Consider the following 22,663-nt stretch of genomic DNA (forward strand, 5'->3'; position numbering starts at 1 on the left):
CAGCAGGTGGGTTGGAGACCTAAACTGGAAGGGCTTGATTTTGACTCCATTGGGCTTAATGATGTCCATCGGTTGGAGAGGCCTTTTGAGGAGATGGAGGTTTATGAGGTTGTGAGGAAAATGGTTAAAGACAAGGCTTCGGGTCCTGATGGTTTTACTATGGGCTTCTTTCAAATATCTTGGGGTGTATTAAAAGATGATCTTATGAAGGTGTTCCAGGAATTTTACTTGGCTAGCAAGTTTGAGAAAAGCATTAATGCCACTTTTCTTGCTTTGATACCAAAGAAGGTGGGGGCTTCGGTGATTAAGGAGTTTCAGCCCATTACCTTAGTGAATGGGGTATACAAGATTATCTCTAGGGTGCTAGCAAACCACCTAAGTGAGGTTGTGGGGAAGATAATTTCAAAACCTCAAAATGCATTTGTAAATGATAGATAGATTCTAGATGCAGTTCTTATCGCAAATGAATGCATAAATAGTAGACAAAAAGCCAGCATTGCAGGGATTATTTGCAAGCTAGACATGGAAAATGCGTATGACCACGTTAATTGGGACTTTCTTCTTGATCTTCTGGGAAGATGTGGTTTTGGGGACAAATGGTGTTCATGGATTCGGTGGTGCATAAAAACGGTGAAATTTTCAATACTGATAAATGGAAGCCCAACTGGTTTCTTTAAGAGCACACGAGATTTAAGGCAAGGAGATCCGTTATCCCCATTACTCTTTGTTATCGTAATGGAGACGTTGAGCAGAATGACCTCGGCTTTGGTTGCGAATGGTTTTGTGGTGGGTTTCTCAATTGGATCTCCGGATAGGGGACTTATTAACATTTTGCATTTGTTATTTGCAAATGACACTTTTCTTCTATGAGGCAGATCATAACTAGGTTCGAGCTCTAAAGGCCCTTCTCCTTTGTTTTGAAGTAGCATCTGGGTTGAAAGTTAACTTGGACAAATAAGAGATGGTGCCTATTGGAGGGGTACAGCGTATCAGACAGTTGGCTAGTACTCTGGGGTGTCAGATTACCTCGCTACCTATGACTTATCTTGGACTTCCATTGGGAGCCGCCTCAAGAGCGGTTACATTATGGGACATAGTGATTGAGAAAGTAGAGCGCCGACTAGCAGGATGGAAGATATTGTACCTGTCAAAAGGTGGTAGGATTACCCTGACCAAGAGTACTTTATCTAATCTAACGACCTATTTTTTGTCCTTGTTCCCTATTCTAGCAAGTGTGGCACTTCGTCTTGAGAAACTTCAAAGAGACTTCTTGTGGGGTGGAATAGGAGAGGAATTCAAATTTCACCTCATCAAGTGGGAGAAGGTATGTAGCCCTTTCTCGAATGGTGGTTTGGGCATTAGAAATATGAGATCTTCCAATCGGGCGTTACTTGGAAAATGGTTGTGGAGATACCATAAGGAATCCGAAGCTCTTTGGAAGATGGTGATTGAGAGAAAATATGGGGGTTTGGGGGGTTTGGTGCACAAAAGAAGTGAGAGGAGCGTATGGAGTGGGGTTGTGGAAACATATAAGAAGAGGGTGGGAGGTCTTTTCTCGTCACACTAGATTTTGCCTAGGAGAAGGAACTAGAATTAAATTTTGGTATGATACTTGGTGTGGCAACGGTGCTCTAAAAGATACATTTCCCTCATTATTCCAGGTTGCAAGTGATAAAGATGCTTCAGTTGTAGAAGTCATGGGGAGATCGGAGGAGCAAATTCAATGGAACATCAATTTCAGTAGGGCTGCACAAGATTGGGAAATGAGCAGTTCTGAAGCCTTTTACAGCCTTTTGTATTCCATAAACCCGGGCAACACACATGATAGGCTGTAGTGGATACCTGCAGCTAAAGGTTCCTTCTCGATTCGCTCTTTTTATAAGTCTATCACTCAAGAGCCTCATACTCAGTTCCCATGGAGAAAGCTATGGAGACATAAGGCGCCACCCAAAGCGGCGTTTTTTGTGTGGACTGCTTCCTTGGGTAAGATCCTCAACTGATTATTTGAGGAAACATGGGGTGATCATCGCAAATTGGTGTTGTATGTGTCGGAAGGGGGGTGAATCTGTGGACCATCTCCAACAACATTGTGAGTTAGCTAGAGGGTTATGGAATGAGGTTCTTGGTAGAGTAGATTTGGTTTGGGTTATGCCTGAGACAGTTGTGGCGGTTTTGGCCAGCTGGACAAACTTTAGAGGTATTCGACATATTAAAGCTGTGTGGAAGATGATCCCTATATGCATCATGTGGTGTTTGTGGCAGGAGCTCAATGAACGGACATTTGAGGACAAAGAGAGATTGATGGAGGAATTGAAAGCTTTCTTTATTAGAACTCTTTGCACTTGGGTCATTGTTGTTGACTTTAATGGCCTAGATTTTCATGATTTCCTTATCTTTATTGCTCCTACTTAGATAGGACAAACTATACATGTATCAGGCTTTGTCTATTCTTTGATTAATATAATTTATTTACTTATAAAAAAAAATGAAGAATCAAATTAAGACTAAGGTATAGATTGCACTTAATGCATTTTTAGGAGTTACTAATACTTCATTGTTATGTCGTTCCAAACTCTTCATTGTTTGGAAGAGTTTTCAGCCTTGCATACTAGTGGAATGTGGAGGCACTTTCTCTGATGTTTTTAGAACAAAACATCCTGACAGGTAAGAACTCCACATCGGTAGTTGATCAATGACTACTAGTTTCCTAACAAAAAACTGAATCTTGATCTGACTGTTAAGTTTTGTTTTGTCAGAAAAATGTAGAAGTACAATATATTTGAGTTCTTGTAGTGTGTAGTTTGTATCTCATTTTCATTGGTTTTTTTCATCCTTTTCACAATTTATTCTCTCTTTAGACAGCTATCACATATTTTGTGGTGAGTGGGCACTTTCATCATTGTTGTTAGAATCTGACTTTTGACCTTTCTTGATTTGTCCTTTGTTTGTCCACCTTGAGTTTTCACACAGAAGAGAAGCATACACATGCTGGCCGTAAAATACAGGTGCTGAAGTGTTTAATTATGGCACAAGAATTGAACATATTCTATGTGCTGGATCATGCTTACATGAAGAGCATGACCTGCAAGGCCATAACCTTATGACTTGCCATGTGGAGGAGTGTGACACATTGATACAGTACAAATGGTGGAAACTTTTCAGTTAGGTAAAGGATCTGGCTATGTAGTTGTATTGGGTAATCAATGATGCTGCAAATACTTTTAAAGATTGTAAAGTTGATAGTAATATGTTTGTATCATGTGTACGCCTGCTTTTGTGTCTTTGTGCCCCTATCCATGTGTTTGTCTTTGCATGGTTATGCTACATTCTGAAAAGGAGATGCTAATATGCAAGGAATTTGAGACATTGTTTCCATGTTCAATAAGTTTCGGAAAATCGGATTCGGCCCTACTCCTATAACTAAATTTAGAAGAGTATGGCGGGTCAAAAGGAAGTCTGGGTTATTTGAAGTGAGTTCTACATCGGGCATCGGCGTAGAGACTATGGCTCCCTCGTCAGAGTTGAAGGAAAATGGTGTCATACCATTGGTGAAGGGACCCGCTGAAGTTGCACATAAAGGGTCACCAGAGGTGAAGGGACTTGATGTCATACCATTGGAGATAACCAATGGAGTTGCTGAGGAAGTACGGGATTTGAACATGGATTTGGCGTTGGAGAGTCGAGAGTGCAGCTGGATACTATGTCTGGGGATATTGTGCCTCCCTTGGTCTCTCTTCCTCCAATAGTAGATTGGATTCTGCCTAAAGTTAACGAGATTCAGCAGTTCGTGGGAATTTCACATGGAGGATGTGAAGACCAATTTAAAGAATTAATTACTGCGATTGAGGCAAGCCACTCGCTTGAAACCAAATCAAGTTTCAAGAAAAGCAGGGAGTTACAGTGTCTTTTTTCGACAATCAACTACGACACTAAGGGTGGTAGCTCAACCAAAGGGAAGTCTAAAGGGAGAGCATTGTGAAGACGGGAAACAAGGGGTTAGGGTCAAGCTTGGTGTATTTTGGGTTGTTTTTTACGGACATTTTAGTTATTAGGGGTTTTCTATTATAGGCAAGGTGTTCTCTTGTATACATCAGTGTACTTGGTTACTCCTTTTGATATATATATATATATAATATTTTTACTTATAAAAAAAAAATGTTCAATATGTTTAAATCAGAATTATCAGAGCTGGCTAAGTACATGGAAACTTTATTTGTAAGTCATAATTCAGAAAATCACTTTTGCAAACAATCTTCTTATCTTCTGCATATCTTATATGAAAAAAGATTAGGTTTGTGAGATAATGAGTGTAATCATTAGTAATAAAGAGTTGATATAAGCTTTGTAAATTAATTCTTTGTTGCTAGGCTGTCTGGAAATCAGCATCCAATTCAGTATACGCCCCCCAAAAAAAAAACTCGGGTCTGACCCAACCTGGATGGGTCGGGTCCAAAACCAGTATGGGCGGGTCGGGTTACAGGCCTACCCCCCACCTTGGGTGGGGAGTTGGCAAATACTCTTTTTCTCCATTTGACAAGATGTAGCTTATGTTCTGCCCCCATCCATTCCTGCCAGACAAAATCACATCTCAAGTTGGTTTGGAACTCCAAACGGCGGTGGGAATGACGACATATAATAGGTAGGCAAGTTGGATTCCATACTCTTGAACAATGTCCTTCTACCAACTTTGACAAGTACAACCATTTCCAACCTGCCAAGTGACGTTCCCTCTTCTCTATAATACCATCCCTAATGTCCTTTCCAAATGACCAATACGCATTTCTTTCCTCAACTTCCCTGCAATCACTTCAAAGACCTATAACTCTTCAAAGAGAAGCTTCTTTCTTTTACTAACATCACAGAACTAGAGCTGAGCAAAAATCCAACTCCGCCTCTAACTTCGCACCGACTCCGCTCTAACTCCAATAAGTCGGACTCAGAGTCGGAGGTGGCGATGTACCAACTCCGATATTGTACATATCTTATAAAAATATATGTATTTTTTTATATATTAATCATATATATTTTATATAACTATAACTTATATAGTTAATAAAATTCAATAATATACTAGTATGATCAAATTATTATAAAATAATATGCTTATACTATAACATAAATAGACTAAATTCACTAATAATAGTTTAGTATATGTAAATACCATACTATTAACTATTACTACCATGTAAGACTAATGTATAATAACAACTAATGCATAAACACTAATGTATAATAACATGTAATGCTAATTATATAATAACTAATGTATAATAACATTTAATACTAATGTATTATGTATAAACACAAATATATAAATTTATAATAACATATAATACTAATATATAAACATTAACATATAATAACATCTAATACTAATGTATAATAACATTAATTTGTACAATGATTTATTTTTTCAATTTTGGTTATGTTTTAATAAAATTGAAATTGAAAAAATATTTTTTTAAAAAAAACTAAAATCTGGAAGCCCAAATCCGATTAGTGAGAGTCCAAGATTGTCAAATTGAAATTTCAAATGGGCAAAGAAAAAAAGCCCAATAAAAAAGCTTAAATCCGACTCTGCTCCGACAAGTCGGAGTCAGAGTCGGATTAGAGGCTATGCAAATCGGAATCGGAATCGGAGTCAAAGGTCATATTCGACCTCCGACAAAGTCAAAGTCGGAGTCGGAGGTAGGGCACTCCGATTCCGACATTGTTGGTGCTCAGCCCTACACAGAACACCTCCGCATTCCAAACTCGTAAATCCACTTTAAGAGCTTTTAGTTTATGTGCCAATTATAGCTTGGAAAGCCTAGAAGACTACAAGAATCCCATCACTGCTTAACTTATTCCATGAAACCTTCTAGTTCTAGCCACATATTTTTTAACTTCAAATATCATTGGCCACCCTAAAACTGCTCACAGTAAAGAAGAATGGGGAAATGATCAGAGCAAGCTCTAACCATCTGCTTCTAAGACACACCAGAAATGTGAACTTCCCACTTTGAGAAGATGAGAAAGCAATTCAATCTAGAGTACGCAGGGACATACCCATTATTCGACCATGTAAAAGCCTCCTCCCACTGGTGGGATATCAAGAAGGTTCCTCAAAACTGAAGTCTGAAAACTCTGCCACTGAAGGAAGCAAACGAGCCTGAAAACTCTGCCACTGGTGGAAGCAAATGAGCCTCACTCGATTTTCACTAGGGAATTAGGTAACATTAAAACTTCCTTGAATACAACATGGAAATTGCTACTAATCTCACCCAATTTTTGCCTTTTTTTTTCATTGGCACTGGGTGTCCAGAACAAATTCTTGAATAATCATGGGGTTCAAAGGCCCTCCGCAAGGAGTTCCTCGCAAGTTTACCTTGGGTAATTCAATGAGACACTCTCCCAATCCGATGGCCTCTAAAAATTGTTTACACCACCTGCAAGGAGAATACCACCAAGACCAAGGCTCTTACCACTTGAACCAACCCTAGGGGTTACCCGATTTTTTGCCTTTTAATCTTTACCCAAAAAGGAGGGAAGTCATGTACACATAAAATAGATCAAGATTCCCAAAGGTTCTTACCTAAGGTTTAGAGTGAAAAGAGAGAGAGACATGATGTAGGTCCTACCAAAAAATGTAACAATAAATGTTTCAGGACCCACTTCATGTGTCTCTCTTTCTCTCTCTTACTCTAGGGTCTAGAGTTTGGGTAGGAACTCTAAGGATTCTAATCCATCGGAAATATACCCAAGTTTCTCGAAAAATTTATAATTTGAAATTGAAAAAAGAGAACAAGGGAGTGTAGCTTTCTGATGTAAGAGATCTGTATTGTGATGGTAGACAGGTTTCAAATTTATGACCCTCCACAAATTTGGAATAATCTCAAACTTACAGCTATTCATAGAATGTAATGGAAAAACACCCAATGCTTTCTAAGACATGATGCTATACAGGCAACACTGATCCTTTTAGTAGGGCAAGGTAGATGCATATGTCAAGTATTAAGGTGTCAATGTAAGACTATAAAATTGAATGGGGGCATACCTTGCAGAAAGTACCATAGAGGCCCTTAGGGCATTTTCTTCCAGTAACTGTGCCTTCCTCTCCACGAAGACCACCATTGTGCCCAGCACCTCCGCTGTTAGTCACAAGTATCATGCGGTTATTTTTTTTCATAGGCACAAGTATCGTGCAGTAATTACATGAACAGGTCCTAAATCCATCTTCTTAAGAGCTATTTAAAATAAAACAAAAATTTAAGTTTGTTTATTGTACTAAAGAGTCCTAAGATGACACATTCAGACCTAAAAGAAACGATTAACACAGAGACATGATGAGCAGTTTTTCATTTTCAAGAAAAAATGCATAAATACATGAAAGAAATTCAAGCATCTTGAAAGCAGCTAATTTCTTCAAAATCTATGCTGAAAACCATATCTGTTTTTCCCATTCATCTTATTCATTGACTAATCCTTCACTTTCTCAAAAGTGGATCCATTTTTCTTTACTATTCTATATGTCGCAGATATTTGTGATGATTCTAAGGTTTCTAGTTTGGGTACTTGCGAAGTTGCAAGACAGTAAAGCCAAATATTGGCTGGGCATATGTCGCACACTCGACTAAATTCAAGCAAGCCTTAACCCAATTGATTTAGTAACTTATATAGACTTCTTGCAGAAGTATCAAATATGAAATTCTTAAATGAACTCATACTGAAGCAACTCAATGAGTAATATGTCAATTTTGGTCCACGTGAAAAGTTCACTTCAAAAATCATCCCATGATCTTACATTCTATTATGATATTATTTGGATGACAAATAGTAGACAATATCATAAAAGTAATTACTAACATTATTTCACCCTTAAAAAAATCATGAAGTATTCATTTAACAACTATTTTCTTTTCTTATGAGAATCAACCTTTCTTATGTGTGTGTGTGATATATTTTCCTTTTTTTTTTTTTTTTTTTTTGCCAATTGCCTTTGTGGCTAACAGCACTTCCAAACCCCACAGATATGTGGTGGTTTTGAGGTTGAGTATATATTCTGCCATGCATTATTTAATTACCAAAAAAAATACTTTAATAGATCAGTTTGGCTCAAAATAATGTTACTACTGGCTAAACTAAAGTTCGGAACGGTGTATATTGTTGTTCCCTGTGTCATGTTCTGACATAGGCAAGTCTTCCATGCCCCCACAGCAGCTGGGATCTTCACATTCAATAAAAAGGGTGTTGTCAAGGCAATAATTCAATATGCGCACTGTCAATGCAGACATCAAAGTATGTTAAGCCTAAACCCCATCAATCTATAAATAGGGGCCTCACCCCAGTGTAAGAAGCAATGGAAAGAGAGTGGCAGTCTCTTAATGTGTTATTCTACAATCCATTTCTCTCCTTTTCAACCATTCTCTTGCCTTCTCTTAATATACTAACTCTCTTTCCCTCTAGTCCAACTCTTTTCACCCTAGTACATATGTGCCTTTTGGTATCAGAGCCATATGTGCTAGGAAACTACTATAAGAATATAGGTTATATCAAATAATGCTCCACTAAAAAATGGTAGACAAATTTTTTAGAAGTAAAAACTGGCATTCTAGACTTCTAGTTAAGGCTCTCTAAATAAAAGTACCCACTGTGGAAATCCCGATAAATATGGAGATGGAGTAATTAGTGGTAGATATTGAGATATTGTATTAGTAGAGTAATTAGTGGAGTAATTTATGGTAGATATTGTTTAGGAAGTTTCTGTTTTCCTGTCAATTAGTTGGGCAGATTTTCCTGCTCTTATTCTAGGAAATTCTTTCCTTCTTTGATATTTCTCTTGTATCTTAAATAGAGATCACTAGCATGTACAGAAAATATAGAAATATCATTCTGATTTCATGGTATCAGAGCTAGTGTTTTTTTCCTAAACCTAGCTATCAATGACGGAAACTGCCGTCAACAGCAACTGGTCGATGACCTCTAAAACTCACGATAGTGAATCAGAAGCTATTTCCACCATGGGTTCAACTGGACTTGATAATTCATCCTTTCAACTCATGGTGGAGAAGTTAAATGGGAAGAATTTTCGTGAATGGGCCCAATCGATTAAGCTCATAATTGACGGCAAAGGCAAACTGGGATACCTTACCGTGGAGACAAAAAAGCCAGCCTCAACCGATGCTTCCTCCCTCAAAAAATGGAAGTCAGAAAATTCAATAGTGACTGCTTGGCTTGTAAATTCCATGAAGCCCTCCATCGGCAAGACCTATCTATTCTTGCCATCAGCAAAAGATGTGTGGGAAGCTGTCCGTGAAACATATTTTGATGTTGAAAACTCCTCTCACATATTTGAGATTAAGACTCGGCTATGGCAAATGAAGCAAGGGGAGAGGGAGGTCATGGATTATTACATGGAAATGACAACCCTTTGGCAAGAACTCGATCTGAGTTTCGAAGAAGAATGGGAGTGCACTGGCGATAGTGTGCGATACAAGAAGCGACTCGAAAATGAAAGAGTTTTTGAGTTTCTTGCAGGTCTTAACCGAGACCTAGATGATGTTCGCGGAAGAATTCTTGGCCGACGTCCCCTGCCTTCAACACACGAAGTCGTCTCGGAGGTGAGGCGAGAAGAAAATAGGCGTAAGGTAATGCTGAAGGAGATTGTCTCTGCTGGACATACTGGACCTGAAATGTCTGCCATGGTGTCTCGGGGCACTCTTGTTGGATCAGGTTCAAGATAACAGAAGGGAAGTCCTTGGTGTGAGCATTGCCGAAAACCTGGACACACAAAAGACAATTATTGGGAGATACACGGAAAACCATCTGATTGGAAACCAAGGCAGAACAACCGAAACCGTGGTTACCAAGTTGTTGTTGATCATCAAATTGAGCAACCTCAAGGAGAAAAGAGCCAAAATCCCACTCCAAGCAGTGCATTTAACGCTGAACAGTTGGAGCAACTTTATAAAACGATTTCTACCCTTCATGCATCGGGTCAGTCCTCCACAAGTGTCTCTTCTGGTTCTTTAGCACACAGAGGTAATTTTTTGAAAACCTTAAGTATCACCTCTCGGCACAAAACTCCTTGGATAATTGATTCTGGTGCCTCTGATCATATGACTAATTCTTATTATCTTTTCTCCTCATACTCACCTTGTGCTGGAAATCTGAAAATTAAAATTGCAGATGGCTCACTCTCATCTGTTGCAGGCAAAGGGAGTATCCAAATTTCTGACTCTATAACACTAGAATCTGTTCTTCATGTCCCTAAGTTATCATGCAATTTGTTATCCATTAGCCAGTTGACAAAAAATTCCAATTGCTCAGCTAAATTTCTTCCCTCTCATTGTGTCTTTCAGGACCTATTATCGGGGAAGACGATTGGCAGTGCTAAGGAGTGTGAGGGGCTCTACTACTTTGAGGAAGCTAATGTGACCAAGCAAAGTCAAATTGCTATTTATGATTTTGCATCTATTCCTAAGCATAGTGAACTTTTGTTATGGCATTCTAGAATGGGTCATCCCAATTTTCAGTATTTTAGACTTTTATTTCCTTCCATTTGTTTGAATAAAACGCCTCTTGATTTTCAATGTGAAATTTGTGAACTTGTTAAACATCAGCGTACTTCTTTCCCAAAATCCAAATACAAACCATCCAAACCTTTCACTATGATTCACAGCGATTTATGGGGACCTTCTCGTACTCTTAATCATTCCCACACAAGATGGTTTGTTACTTTTATTGATGATCATACTCGTATTTGTTGGGTTTACCTGTTGAAAGACAAAACTGAAGTTCGTTCTGTGTTTATCAATTTTCATTCCATGATTCAAACACAGTTCCAAACAAAAATTCAAATTCTTCGTATTGATAATGGCACAGAATATTTCAATAGTATCTTGAGAAATTATCTTCAATAGCATGGGATAATTCATCAAAGTTCATGTGTCGACACCCCCCAACAAAATGGGGTTGCCGAACGAAAAAATAGTCATATTCTTGAAGTTGCTCGTGCATTGATGTTCACTACAAACATGCCAAAAATATTCTGGGGATATGCCATCTTAACAGCTACATATCTCATTAATAGAATGCCTAGCCGTGTCCTTTCTTTTACAACACCTCTAAAAAAATTCTAGGAATTTTTTCCTACCTCTCGGCTCAGCTCAAGTCTATCTCTCAAAGTGTTTGGTTGTACAGCCTTTGTCCATGTTCATGATAACCATCGGAATAAACTGGACCCTAGAGCTCTCAAGTGTGTTTTTATTGGCTATTCTCCTACCAAACAAGGCTACAAATGCTATGATCCAGCCACACAAAAAATGTTTGTTAGCCTTGATGTTACTTCCTTTGAGACCACTCCTTATTTCCAAGAGCCTTCTCTTCAGGGGGAGAATTTGAGTGAAACTCGGCCTTGGGATTTTCTGACTTTAATATCCCTATTGCTGAATCTGTCCCAACCATTTTTGCTCAATCTGTCCCTATTGTTGAATCTGTCCCAACCTTTTCTAAGCTGCCTGTTAAACTCAGGGGGACATGCAGAAAAACAAAATGACAAGGAAATACTTGTTTATTCAAGGAAGCCAAAATTAAGGTACAAGGAGAATCTCACACCGGAGGCACCAAGAGAGTTAGAACCGATGATAGATCCAAGCAACCATGAGTCTCTTTCCAATCCCAACCAGGTAATAGCTCAAAATTGTCACGAGTCCTCTAATAAATCTGAGCCTACTGATATTGAGTTACCTATTGCTCTCAGGAAACAAACTCGATCATGTACTCTCTATCCTATTTCAAAATTCATGTCTTACAATACTTTGTCTACAGGGTGTCGGGCCTTTACTTCTAACCTTGATAGTATAAAAATTCCAAAGAATATTCAGGAAGCCTTGGAGATTCCAAAATGGAGGGAGGCAGTTATGGAAGAAATGCTGGCCTTGGAAAAAAATGAAACTTGGGAGGTGATGAATTTGCCAAGAGGGAAGAAACCAGTGGGCTGCAAATGGGTTTTCACTGTGAAATATAAAGCAGATGGGACAGTAGAACGGTACAAAGCCCGTCTTGTTGCAAAGGGCTTTACACAAACCTATGGCATTGACTACACCGAGACGTGTGCACCTGTGGCAAAGTTAAATACAATTCGGGTACTCTTGTCTTTGGCAGCCAACTTGGATTGGCCACTTCAACAACTTGACATTAAGAATGCGTTTTTGAATGGCGAAGTAGAAGAATAAGTTTTCATGACAGTACCACTAGGTTTTTGTAAGAAGGATGAAGAAAATAGAGTATGTAAACTCAAGAAACCTTGTATGGACTCAAACAGTCTCCAAGAGCATGGTTTGATAGATTTGCAAAGGTGATAAAGGGTCAAGGATATCGGCAAGGACAATCAGACCATACTATGTTTTTCCAGCAATCCAAAGATGGAAAGAAAACAATTCTAATTGTATATGTTGATGATATAATCCTAACAAGATATAATCTAGTGGAGATGGAGAGGTTGAAGAAAGTCTTATCCACTGAGTTTGAAGTAAAAGACCTGGGACAAATGAGGTACTTCTTGGGAATGGAAGTTACCATATCAAAGAAGGGAATTAGTGTTTCTGAGCGCAAGTATGTTCTTGATCTCCTAACCGAAACTGGCATGCTTGGTTGTAAACCAAGTGACACTCCCATCGAAGCAGGAAAAAGAGCAGGAGACTTTGGAAGACCTATTGAAAAAGAGAGATATCAAATATTAGTTGGCAAACTAATCTATCTATCACATACCAGACCTGACATTGCATTCGCAGTAAGTGTGGTGAGCCAACACATGCATTCACCAAAGGAAACACACTTGGAAGCTGTGTACAAGATCCTCAGATATCTCAAGGGTTCTCCGGGCAAAGGACTATTCTTCAAAAAATTTGAAAACAAGGAAGTAGAAGTCTTCACAGATGCTGATTGGGCAGGTTCAGCAGAGGATAGAAGGTCCACCACAGGGTACTGCACCTTTGTATGGGGAAATTTGGTAACTTGGAGAAGCAAAAAACAGAATGTAGTGGCCAGAAGTAGTGCTGAAGCTGAGTTTAGAGCAGTTGCACAAGGGATGTGTGAAGGACTGTGGTTACGGAAACTCTTGGAAGAACTACATATCACAATGAAATTCCCTATCAAGCTCTACTGTGATAACAAAGCAGCCATAAACATCTCTCTCAATCCAGTTCAGCATGACAGGACCAAGCATGTAGAAGTGGATAGACATTTTATCAAGAAAAAGGTTGAAGAAGGAACCATATGTATGACTTATGTTCCTACAAAAGAGCAAACAGCAGACATCTTCACCAAAGGGCTATCTAGACAAAGTTTTGATGATTTCCTCTGCAAGTTGGATATGATCAACATTTATGATCCAACTTGAGGGGGAGTGTGGAAATCCCGATAAATATGGAGATGGAGTAATTAGTGGTAGATATTGAGATATTGTATTAGTAGAGAAATTAGTGGAGTAATTTATGGTAGATATTGTTTAGGAAGTTTCTATTTAGGAAGTTTCTGTTTTCCTGTCAATTAGTTAGGCAGATTTTCCTGCTCTTATTCTAGGAAATTCTTTCCTTCTTTTATATTTCTCTTGTATCTTAAATAGAGATCACTAGCATGTACAGAAAATATGGAAATATCATTTTGATTTCACCCACTCTATCACTTGTTAAATGAGAATGCTCACTTTATGGAGAACCTATAAAATCTCATATACATGCATCCTATTTTGGGTTAGTATCAGGATACGATGAATAATACATTGAAACAGGGTATCCACCCATGCATATTACAATTTCAGCTAATAAGGGAAAAAGGAAATCTCAGATTTGCTAGAACAATAAGTACACGTACCGAAAATGTATCTACTGAAATTGAAAGCTATTTCTCAGAATAATAGGGATACCTATTGTTTATGGAGCCATTTATACTTGCAACTGGAGCATATTCATCACCAACATCTATCTCAGACCAGTGAAAATGAACTCTCCCACCGCCACCTCCACCCCCACCTAGAGGGCCACCATTGCCCCCAACAATAGATAAAGACGACATCTTTGAAAGCCTAAGCTCTTGAAGGAAAAGGAGGACCGTCCCACCAGAACCTCCACCAAGTCCACCAATCAAAGAACCGTTGCCATATCTCACTGCTCGACCAAAGCTTTGACCATCAGCCCTCAAAGATCCATAAACATCAAGCTTTACGAGTGGCCACTGGATTGATCCCATTACTAGTAAAAATGATACATGAATTTGTAAACATTATCTAGGAATAATCTTACAGAGATACAGGTTGATTGATGTAAAACCCATAAAGCAAAAGAAAAGGGCAAAAAGTTGGCTGCTCATTAAGTTCAACATCAGAGAGCATTCATAGGTAAATAATCAAAACCAAAGGAGAACGTTTTGGTTGATAAACACCGGTTTCATTGTATAAACATTACCTATCATCCCACCTCCAACCACATGCCCATATGATTGATTAGGGCCTACAGTTCCACTACCCAATTCACAGGGGAGATCAGCATTACCATATTTGTCACCCCCATTGCTCACCCTCCCGTTGAAATTCCCAGAGCCCCCTCTGCCCCCATGTCCAGCACCACTACCTGCTCCATTGGAATAATTTCCCCTTCCAATACCTTCACTGCAACCTGAAAAAGGGATCTCTGACTATTAGAAGCCTTAAACATAAGGTGATTCGTTTTCCAAGAAATAGACAAATTGTTTTTTATAGTTAATAAATTTCATCAAGAGAAAATGAAAAATTGTTAGCATTCCAATCTTGCAACAAGGGAAACAAAATGGAAACAAGACAGCAATCTAAAGACAGTAATAATGAGACTCTTTTACCTAATTCTGAAGCAGTAATCACACCACCAGTATCAATAATGACAGTCCTTGCCCTGTGGATGTGAATTATACTGCCTCTGATAAGTCCATTCACGAGAAGATCCTCAACACGACATATCTGCCAAGGGTCAGCAGAAGCCATTTCTTTTATATAATACTACAGGTAAGACTAAAAATTGTTCTTCTCATGGTAAGCTGTCATAAAAAACAGTTTCCATCCAAGATGTCAAAGACTCAACAAGCGAAAAAACAAAGCCTAATTAAGAACAGAAAAAGACCAGGACCCAAATGATAGATGTAGGCCCAAAACCATGGACCATAACTTGTTTAAAGATATCCACACTTGAATGAAAATATCACCAGTCTCTTGATTAGACACAAACAAAATACCCCTAGTTTGGTAGACACAGCAGAATATGTTGCCGAGCCAAAATGTGAACAAGTTATCATGGAAATACTGAAGGGAGTAGAATATGAGTTCGAATAGAAGATGCAGAAGATAAGGTAATGTCAATGAATCAAGGGCCCAAGCCAGATGGCTTGAGACAAATGAATAAAGGATTTCAAGATTATGCACCGAACTAAAAAAATTGGAAATCAGACTATGAAAACCATAAATCTGTTTAGAGTTTCCAATAATAATCTGTTGACTTGCTTGCTGGAAAGGTTTTTTTCATAGGCTCCAAAATAGAAGAATTCATAATTTAGTTCTTAATGCCATATGACTACAATTGGGTAGAACAAAATGCGAAGACATTAGGGCATTGAAATCCCACTCATTAGATTGATGGTCATGTTGTGAGGACCTTTTTTTACTAGCTTATCATTGCTGTCATTTCAAGATTTTTTTTATAAGTAATAAGAAATTTTATTATAAACGAATGTATAGGCAAAGCCCATGTACACAGGAAGTATACAAAAGAAAACACCTAACTACATTCTAGAATACGGAAAGCGACATCAGAAAATCATGAACAGAGGATCTGTTATTCGCTAAAGCTGAAAACAAAAAAGCAAGGAATGTCAAAAAAATTCCAGATTTGTTCGAGAGAGCGCTCTTTATCATTAAAACACCGCTCATTCCTTTCGATCTATCAAGATTAAAGGGTGCAACTGAGCATATAGTGCCCACGGTTCCACCTGATAGAAATGCAGCAATCACATGAGGCCATTGTGTTATACGTTCTGTTATGCGTTCTGTTATGCACTATTAATTACCTCTTATTTGTTATTGTTATTTCATTCTATTTTTAGTAGTCTATAAATAGCAGTACACTACCAATACAGAATCAACAATTCCAATACAATTAATTTGTTCCTTCTTGGATTTCCGTAGTCTTCTTATTTTCTCCATCTTCTGTTTCTGCATTTTTATGCTTTCCGCATTGCTGTTAACATGGTATCATGAGCCATGACAGAAACACCTCCAACCAAAGATAACAATATGTTCTCCAATCCAGAAAATAACCCACACCACCCAGCCAGTCCTTTCTATATCCAACCCGGTGAAGGAGCCTCTTCTCCATTGGTTCCTGATCTTCTAACAACTGAAAACTATGTCACCTGGGCAAGGACCATGCGCCGAGCCTTGAATATCAAAAACAAATTAGGATTCATCGATGGCAAGATTCTTAAACCATCCACTGATTCTGATCCTCTATATATTGCTTGGGAACGTTGCAATGATATGGTGATAGCTTGGATTCAACACTCCGTTGGCTTTGAACATCGAGCAAGCATTGCTCATGCAAACACTGCAGCAGCTGTTTGGAATGATCTACGTGAGCGTTTTTCAATCCAAAATGCCCCACGGATTTTTCAGCTTACTAAATCGATCTCAGCACTTACTCAAGATGAGGAATCGATTAGTCAATATTATAACAAACTCAAAAGTCTCTGGGATGAGTTAGAAATATATGAGCCTATGCCATCCTGTACGTGTGGAGCAGTGAAGATTCTGCTGGACTACACTCACCGAAGCAAGGTTATGCAGTTTCTCAATGGACTGCATGAATCATTTGATGCCATTCGTGCTCAAATATTACTCCATGATCCTCTCCCAGCATTAAATCGCGTTTTGTCTCTTATACAACAAGAGGAAAGGCGACGCCAACTTAATTCACCTCCTGCACCTCTTGCAATGGCAGCAAGAGGACCTGACCAACGCAACCATTCCTCTTCACGTAAAGATAGACTGTTCTGTACTCATTGCAACATCCAAGGACACTCGTTGGAACGATGCTTCAAAGCAAATCCTGATCTCCCTGTGTGTTCTCACTGTTGCATACCAGGACATACCAGAGAAAAATGCTACAAGCTACATGGATTTCCTCCAGGTTACAAAAATAATTCCAAAATTAAATCACATGCTAATCAATCTTCACTTGAACAGGAACAAATCGGCAATGGCTCACCAATTACTCAAGAGCAGTACACTCGTCTCCTTGCCTTACTCCAATCTCCTCAACTCTCAGTTCCTACATCTGCTGCAAATCACACTTGTTCAGATTCATCTTCTTCTGGAACTTCTCCCGTTTCTGGTACTACTTGTCATAACTCCACAAACACATCACACACCATCACAAAATCCACTCACTCGTGGATCATAGATACTGGGGCTACAGATCACATGATCTGTACTCCTAATCTTTTTACTCATAATATCACCCTCATCTCACACACAATCAAGTTACCAAACGGCACCACAACACCTGCCACACACATTGGTGACATTCACCTTTCTGATCAACTTATTCTCAAAAACGTGCTTTATGTGCCTGCTTTTTCACTCAACTTACTCTCTGCCAAATCCTTATCAATTCATTCCAATTGTTGTCTCATTTTTTCTTCTAATTTTTGCTACATTCAGGACCTTTCCTCTTGGAAGACGATTGGCATGGGGACACTGCATAATGGACTCTATCATCTTCAAAATATCAAACCAGATCCCACGGCTTTACACTCTTTTTTTTCCATTTTCTGTTCAAGCTATGTTAACACTGTAAATGCTTCAAAATTTGATGAATTCACACTATGGCATTACAGACTTGGGCATAGTTCCATGACACAGCATGTGTTGAATGATATTCAAAATTCAGATTCAAAGTCCATAATTCCGTCAACCACTCCTTGTGAAATTTGTCCACTTGCAAAGCAACGTCAACTACCTTTTCCTCAATCCCACACCACAGCTTCAAATCCATTTGAATTAATTTATGTTGATATTTGGGGTCCTAATCCAATCCAAGCATACAATAATGTCAAATATTTTCTCACAATAGTGGATCAATTTACTAGATGCACCTGGATATATTTACTCCAAAATAAATCTGAGGCTCGCACATCCATTCAAAACTTCTTTTCTCTTGTGACTACCCAATTCAATACACAGATCAAAACCATCAGATCTGATAATGGTGCCGAGTTCAATATGCCCTCATTCTATGCCTCCAAAGGAACATTGCATCAACTCACTTGTGTGGCCACTCCCCAACAAAATGCTCTTGCTGAACGCAAACATCAACACATATTAAACATTGCAAGAGCTTTGAAGTTTCAGTCAGGCCTACCTATGAAATACTGGACCGAATTCATCAACACTGCTGTCTACTTAATCAATCGCACTCCATCTCCAAATCTTCAAGGAAAGTCTCCATTTGAAGTGCTCTATAACAAGAAACCATCATATCTTCACCTCAAAACGTTTGGATGTCTCTGTTTTGCTTCAACATTGACACATGGACGTTCCAAGTTCGATGCTTGGGCCAGACAATGCTTGTTTCTTGGTTATCCCTATGGAGTTAAGGGATACAAACTCCTTGACATCACCACAAACCAAATATTTCTTTCTCGCAACGTCATCTTTCATGAAGATATCTTTCCCTTGAAACAAACCAACAATGAATCTCAAGAATTGCAAGTCTCATCTCCTACTCCTTCACCTACGGCATTTTTTGAAACCAACCATCAAACACCTCCTGTGCAGCTCAACTCCATACCTCTCATTCACAACCATCAAACACCTTCCACGCAACTCAGTCCTACACCCCTCATTCACAACCAAAATGTTTGTGACACCTCTCCAATTCACCCATCCCCACCAATTCCTGATATCTCTCATCAAGCACCTTCTATACTCTCACTTGATAATCAAAACCTTGCATCAAATGAATTACCCTTGCGTCGATCCATCAGAACTCGAACTGCTCCCAGATACCTCAAAGAGTTCCATTGCAATGCATTATCTCCATCTCTGTCCTATTCTGGGTTGAAAGCTACTGAATCAAGCAAAAGCACAGGTAAGAACATTATGTTTCCTCTCTCTTCTGTGTTATCCTACGACTCTTTATCACCATCATTCAAAGCTTTTACAGCTTCCATTTCCATTCACACCGAACCAACATCGCACATCCAAGCTCTTAAAGATCCCATTTGGTGTAAGGCAATGGATCAAGAGCTCACTGCTTTAGAGCTAAATGAGACATGGTCCATTGTTGATTTACCCCCAAACAAGAAGCCGATTGATTGCAGGTGGGTGTACCAATACAAATTCAAAGCTGACGGCTCCATTGAACGTGCAAAAGCAAGATTGGTTGCAAAGGGCTTTACTCAGCGTGAGGGAGTTGATTTTCATGATACTTTCTCACCGGTTGCTAAAATGGTATCCATCCGAACTCTTCTTGTTGTGGCTGCCATAAAGGGATGGGACTTACAGCAATTAGACGTGAACAACGCATTTTTATATGGAGAGCTTAATGAAGAATTGTATATGCGACCTCCACCTAGTCTTGCTTTGCCCCATGCAAACAAAGTGTGCAAATTACACAAGAGTATTTATGGTCTGCGACAGGCATCTCGTCAGTGGAACACAAAGCTTTCATCCACCCTTGCAGAATTTGGTTTCATGCAGTCTAAATCTGACTACAGTCTATTCATCAAACACACGGTCTCATCCTTTACAGCTTTGTTGATCTACGTTGACGACATTATTCTAATGAGTTCAGACCATAAATCCGCTAATGAAGTCAAGCACTTCTTGTCCACTAAATTCAAAATAACGGATCTGGGTGCACTCAAATTTTTTCTCGGCATGGAGATCGCTAGATCACGGGCTGGAATTAAGATTTGCCAACGCAAATACACTTTGGATATTTTATCCGAAACAGGTATGCTTGCTGCCAAGCCTTCGCCTATACCAATGGAACCAAATATCAAGCTTCAAAAGGAAGGAGCAGTTTTTCATGATCCAACTCTGTATAGGAAGCTGGTTGGTAAGTTACTCTATCTAACTAATACGCGACCAGACATCAGTTACAGCGTAAACTTTCTAAGTCAGTTCATGGAAGCCCCACGGATACCACACTATGATGCTCTCCTTAAAGTTATTCGGTATCTCAAAAATGCACCAGGCCAAGGACTTTTTTTTTCAACCAATTCGCCATTGACACTTACAGCTTACTCAGATGCCAATTGGGCCAACTGTCTCGATACTCGGCGATCAACTACTGGTTTCTGCATATTTCTTGGTCAATCTCTTATCGCCTGGAAATCAAAAAAGCAGAACACAATTTCACGATCCTCGGCTGAATCAGAATATAGAGCCATGGCTGCTGTTGTTTGTGAGCTCACATGGCTTCGATACTTTCTCAACGACCTCTGCATTCCAATTCATAATCCAGCTACTCTATATTGTGATAACTTGGCTACGTTACACATAGCTGCTAACCCCGTATTCCATGAGCGCACCAAGCACATCGAACTAGATTGTCATCTAGTTCGTGATAAAGTTTCAGCTGGCCAAATAGTTACTGCACACGTCCCTTCTTCTGATCAGTTAGCTGATCTTCTTACCAAACCAGTGCACTCTCCAGCGCTTACTAGATGTTTGTCCAAGATGGGAGTTTTGAACGTCTACTCTCCATCTTGCGGGGGGCTATCAAGATTAAAGGGTGCAACTGAGCATATAGTGCCCACGGTTCCACCTGATAGAAATGCAGCAATCACATGAGGCCATTGTGTTATACGTTCTGTTATGCGTTCTGTTATGCACTATTAATTACCTCTTATTTGTTATTGTTATTTCATTCTATTTTTAGTAGTCTATAAATAGCAGTACACTACCAATACAGAATCAACAATTCCAATACAATTAATTTGTTCCTTCTTGGATTTCCGTAGTCTTCTTATTTTCTCCATCTTCTGTTTCTGCATTTTTATGCTTTCCGCATTGCTGTTAACACGATCCAAATGCACCACATAAGACACAAAGGAGTATCTTCCAAGCCACGCCCACTTGAGAACAACCATGAAGCTCGTTCCAACACGTAAGAAGGTCAACCTGTTAAGACCCAATATGGTCCTAGGCATGCATGGACAACCAAGAATGGGCCACTTCCAGGGTCAAGCCTAGCTTTGGAGGACTTCCTTAGGGGTCTAGTGAATGCCCTAGGAAGATTGCAAGAATGGCATGGGTCATAGAACATGGCTCACTTTTGCCCACTTGACCATGCCATGGTTCAGCCTTGACTGCCCCTTGACACAGCCAATGACATGCCATGACAGCACCTTGACACTGCCGCTGACATGCCATGACAGCCCCTTGACACTGTCGTTGACATGCCTTGATAGCCCTATGGCACATGCCTTGACACTGTCCCTGACATGCCCTAGCACGCCCAGCAGCAGCCCAACGCCCACCAGTGCGCCCAGCAGTCAGCCCCAACGCCCATCAGCACGCCCACAGGCATGCCATGGCCCCTGCTATGGCATGCCCAGGACAGGCCCACAGACATGCCATGGCGCCCACCTGACAGCACCAAGACAGCCCCACAGGCATGCCATGGCCCCTGCCATGACATGCCCAAGACAGCCCCACTGACATGCCATGGCCCCTGCCATGACATGCCCTTGACAGCCCAATGTGAGGCTAGTGACATGCCTCAGCGCGCACCAGCAGCACATAGCCTGGCCATCAGCACGCCAGGGCCATGTCAAGACAAGCCCACACACAACACAGCACGCACACGCCCTGCGCGCGCAGCACGCACGGCCCAGTGCCAAGGCCCTTACCTGGGCCATGCCAGCCACACGCCAACCATGCCCATGGGCCAGCCAAGGCCACCAAGGGCCAATGCAGTGGGCCCCCATGGGCTCCACACCACTATCACTTATTTATTTATTTATTTTATTTATCAATTGACCAATTAGGGTTTCCACTTTGTATTCTCTATAAATAGGACCCTTAGCACATTAGTTTATATCTTTTGAACCTTTGGCAAATTCCCTAAGTGGGTAGACTTGTTCTTGAAATCATCCTTCGATGCTTGGCACTTGGGCTACTTGGGTGCAATTCGTGAATCCCTAGTAGAGAATCATCACCTTGCAATTCGTGAATAGGCGTGATTCACTTATCTTGTTCTTGCAACTTGGTGCAATTCGTGAATCCAAGTTGTTATCTTTGTTATTTTCAAGTTTATCAATAAAGAGGTTTATTTCATCTATGCGCAATTCGTGAATCATAGTTGAATTGGCTATCTTTTGTTCACTTTGTTCTTGAGTCTTCATCACTTGTTCATCGTGTTCATCATTTTGTTCTCGATGTTCATCATTCCATTGCTCATTCAATCCATTCCATACCACATACTCGACCACCATATTGTTTGTCATTCTTTCCATAAGTTTGTCAACTTTCCATGAATTGTTTCCTCATCCAACTAAGCCCTAGCCGAAATACACAGCCTCCACCCACTCAAACCCTAGCCGTCCAATCAAGAGACCTCTTTGGCAACTTCCTTAATTCAAGGAAAGTTGA

The 22,663-nt window shown here is 39.8% G+C and overlaps 1 protein-coding gene across 3 annotated transcripts in view; it reads right to left on the minus strand.

Annotated features, from left to right (window-relative positions):
• The window catches only part of LOC109004816, a 66,520-nt gene that overhangs the window by 11,376 nt on the left and 32,481 nt on the right, over positions 1–22,663 (minus strand). For all 3 annotated transcript variants that reach the window (XM_035686898.1, XM_035686897.1, XM_035686902.1), the window contains exons 10-13: positions 14,854–14,971; positions 14,445–14,654; positions 13,907–14,231; positions 7,037–7,130 (exon numbers count right to left, since the gene is read on the minus strand). In XM_035686898.1, coding sequence (XP_035542791.1) covers positions 7,037–7,130; positions 13,907–14,231; positions 14,445–14,654; positions 14,854–14,971 — 747 coding nt within the window. The remainder of the gene's footprint in view (positions 1–7,036; positions 7,131–13,906; positions 14,232–14,444; positions 14,655–14,853; positions 14,972–22,663) is intronic.

This window comes from Juglans regia, chromosome 2, assembly GCF_001411555.2.
Source record: "Juglans regia cultivar Chandler chromosome 2, Walnut 2.0, whole genome shotgun sequence".
NCBI lineage: Eukaryota > Viridiplantae > Streptophyta > Magnoliopsida > Fagales > Juglandaceae > Juglans > Juglans regia.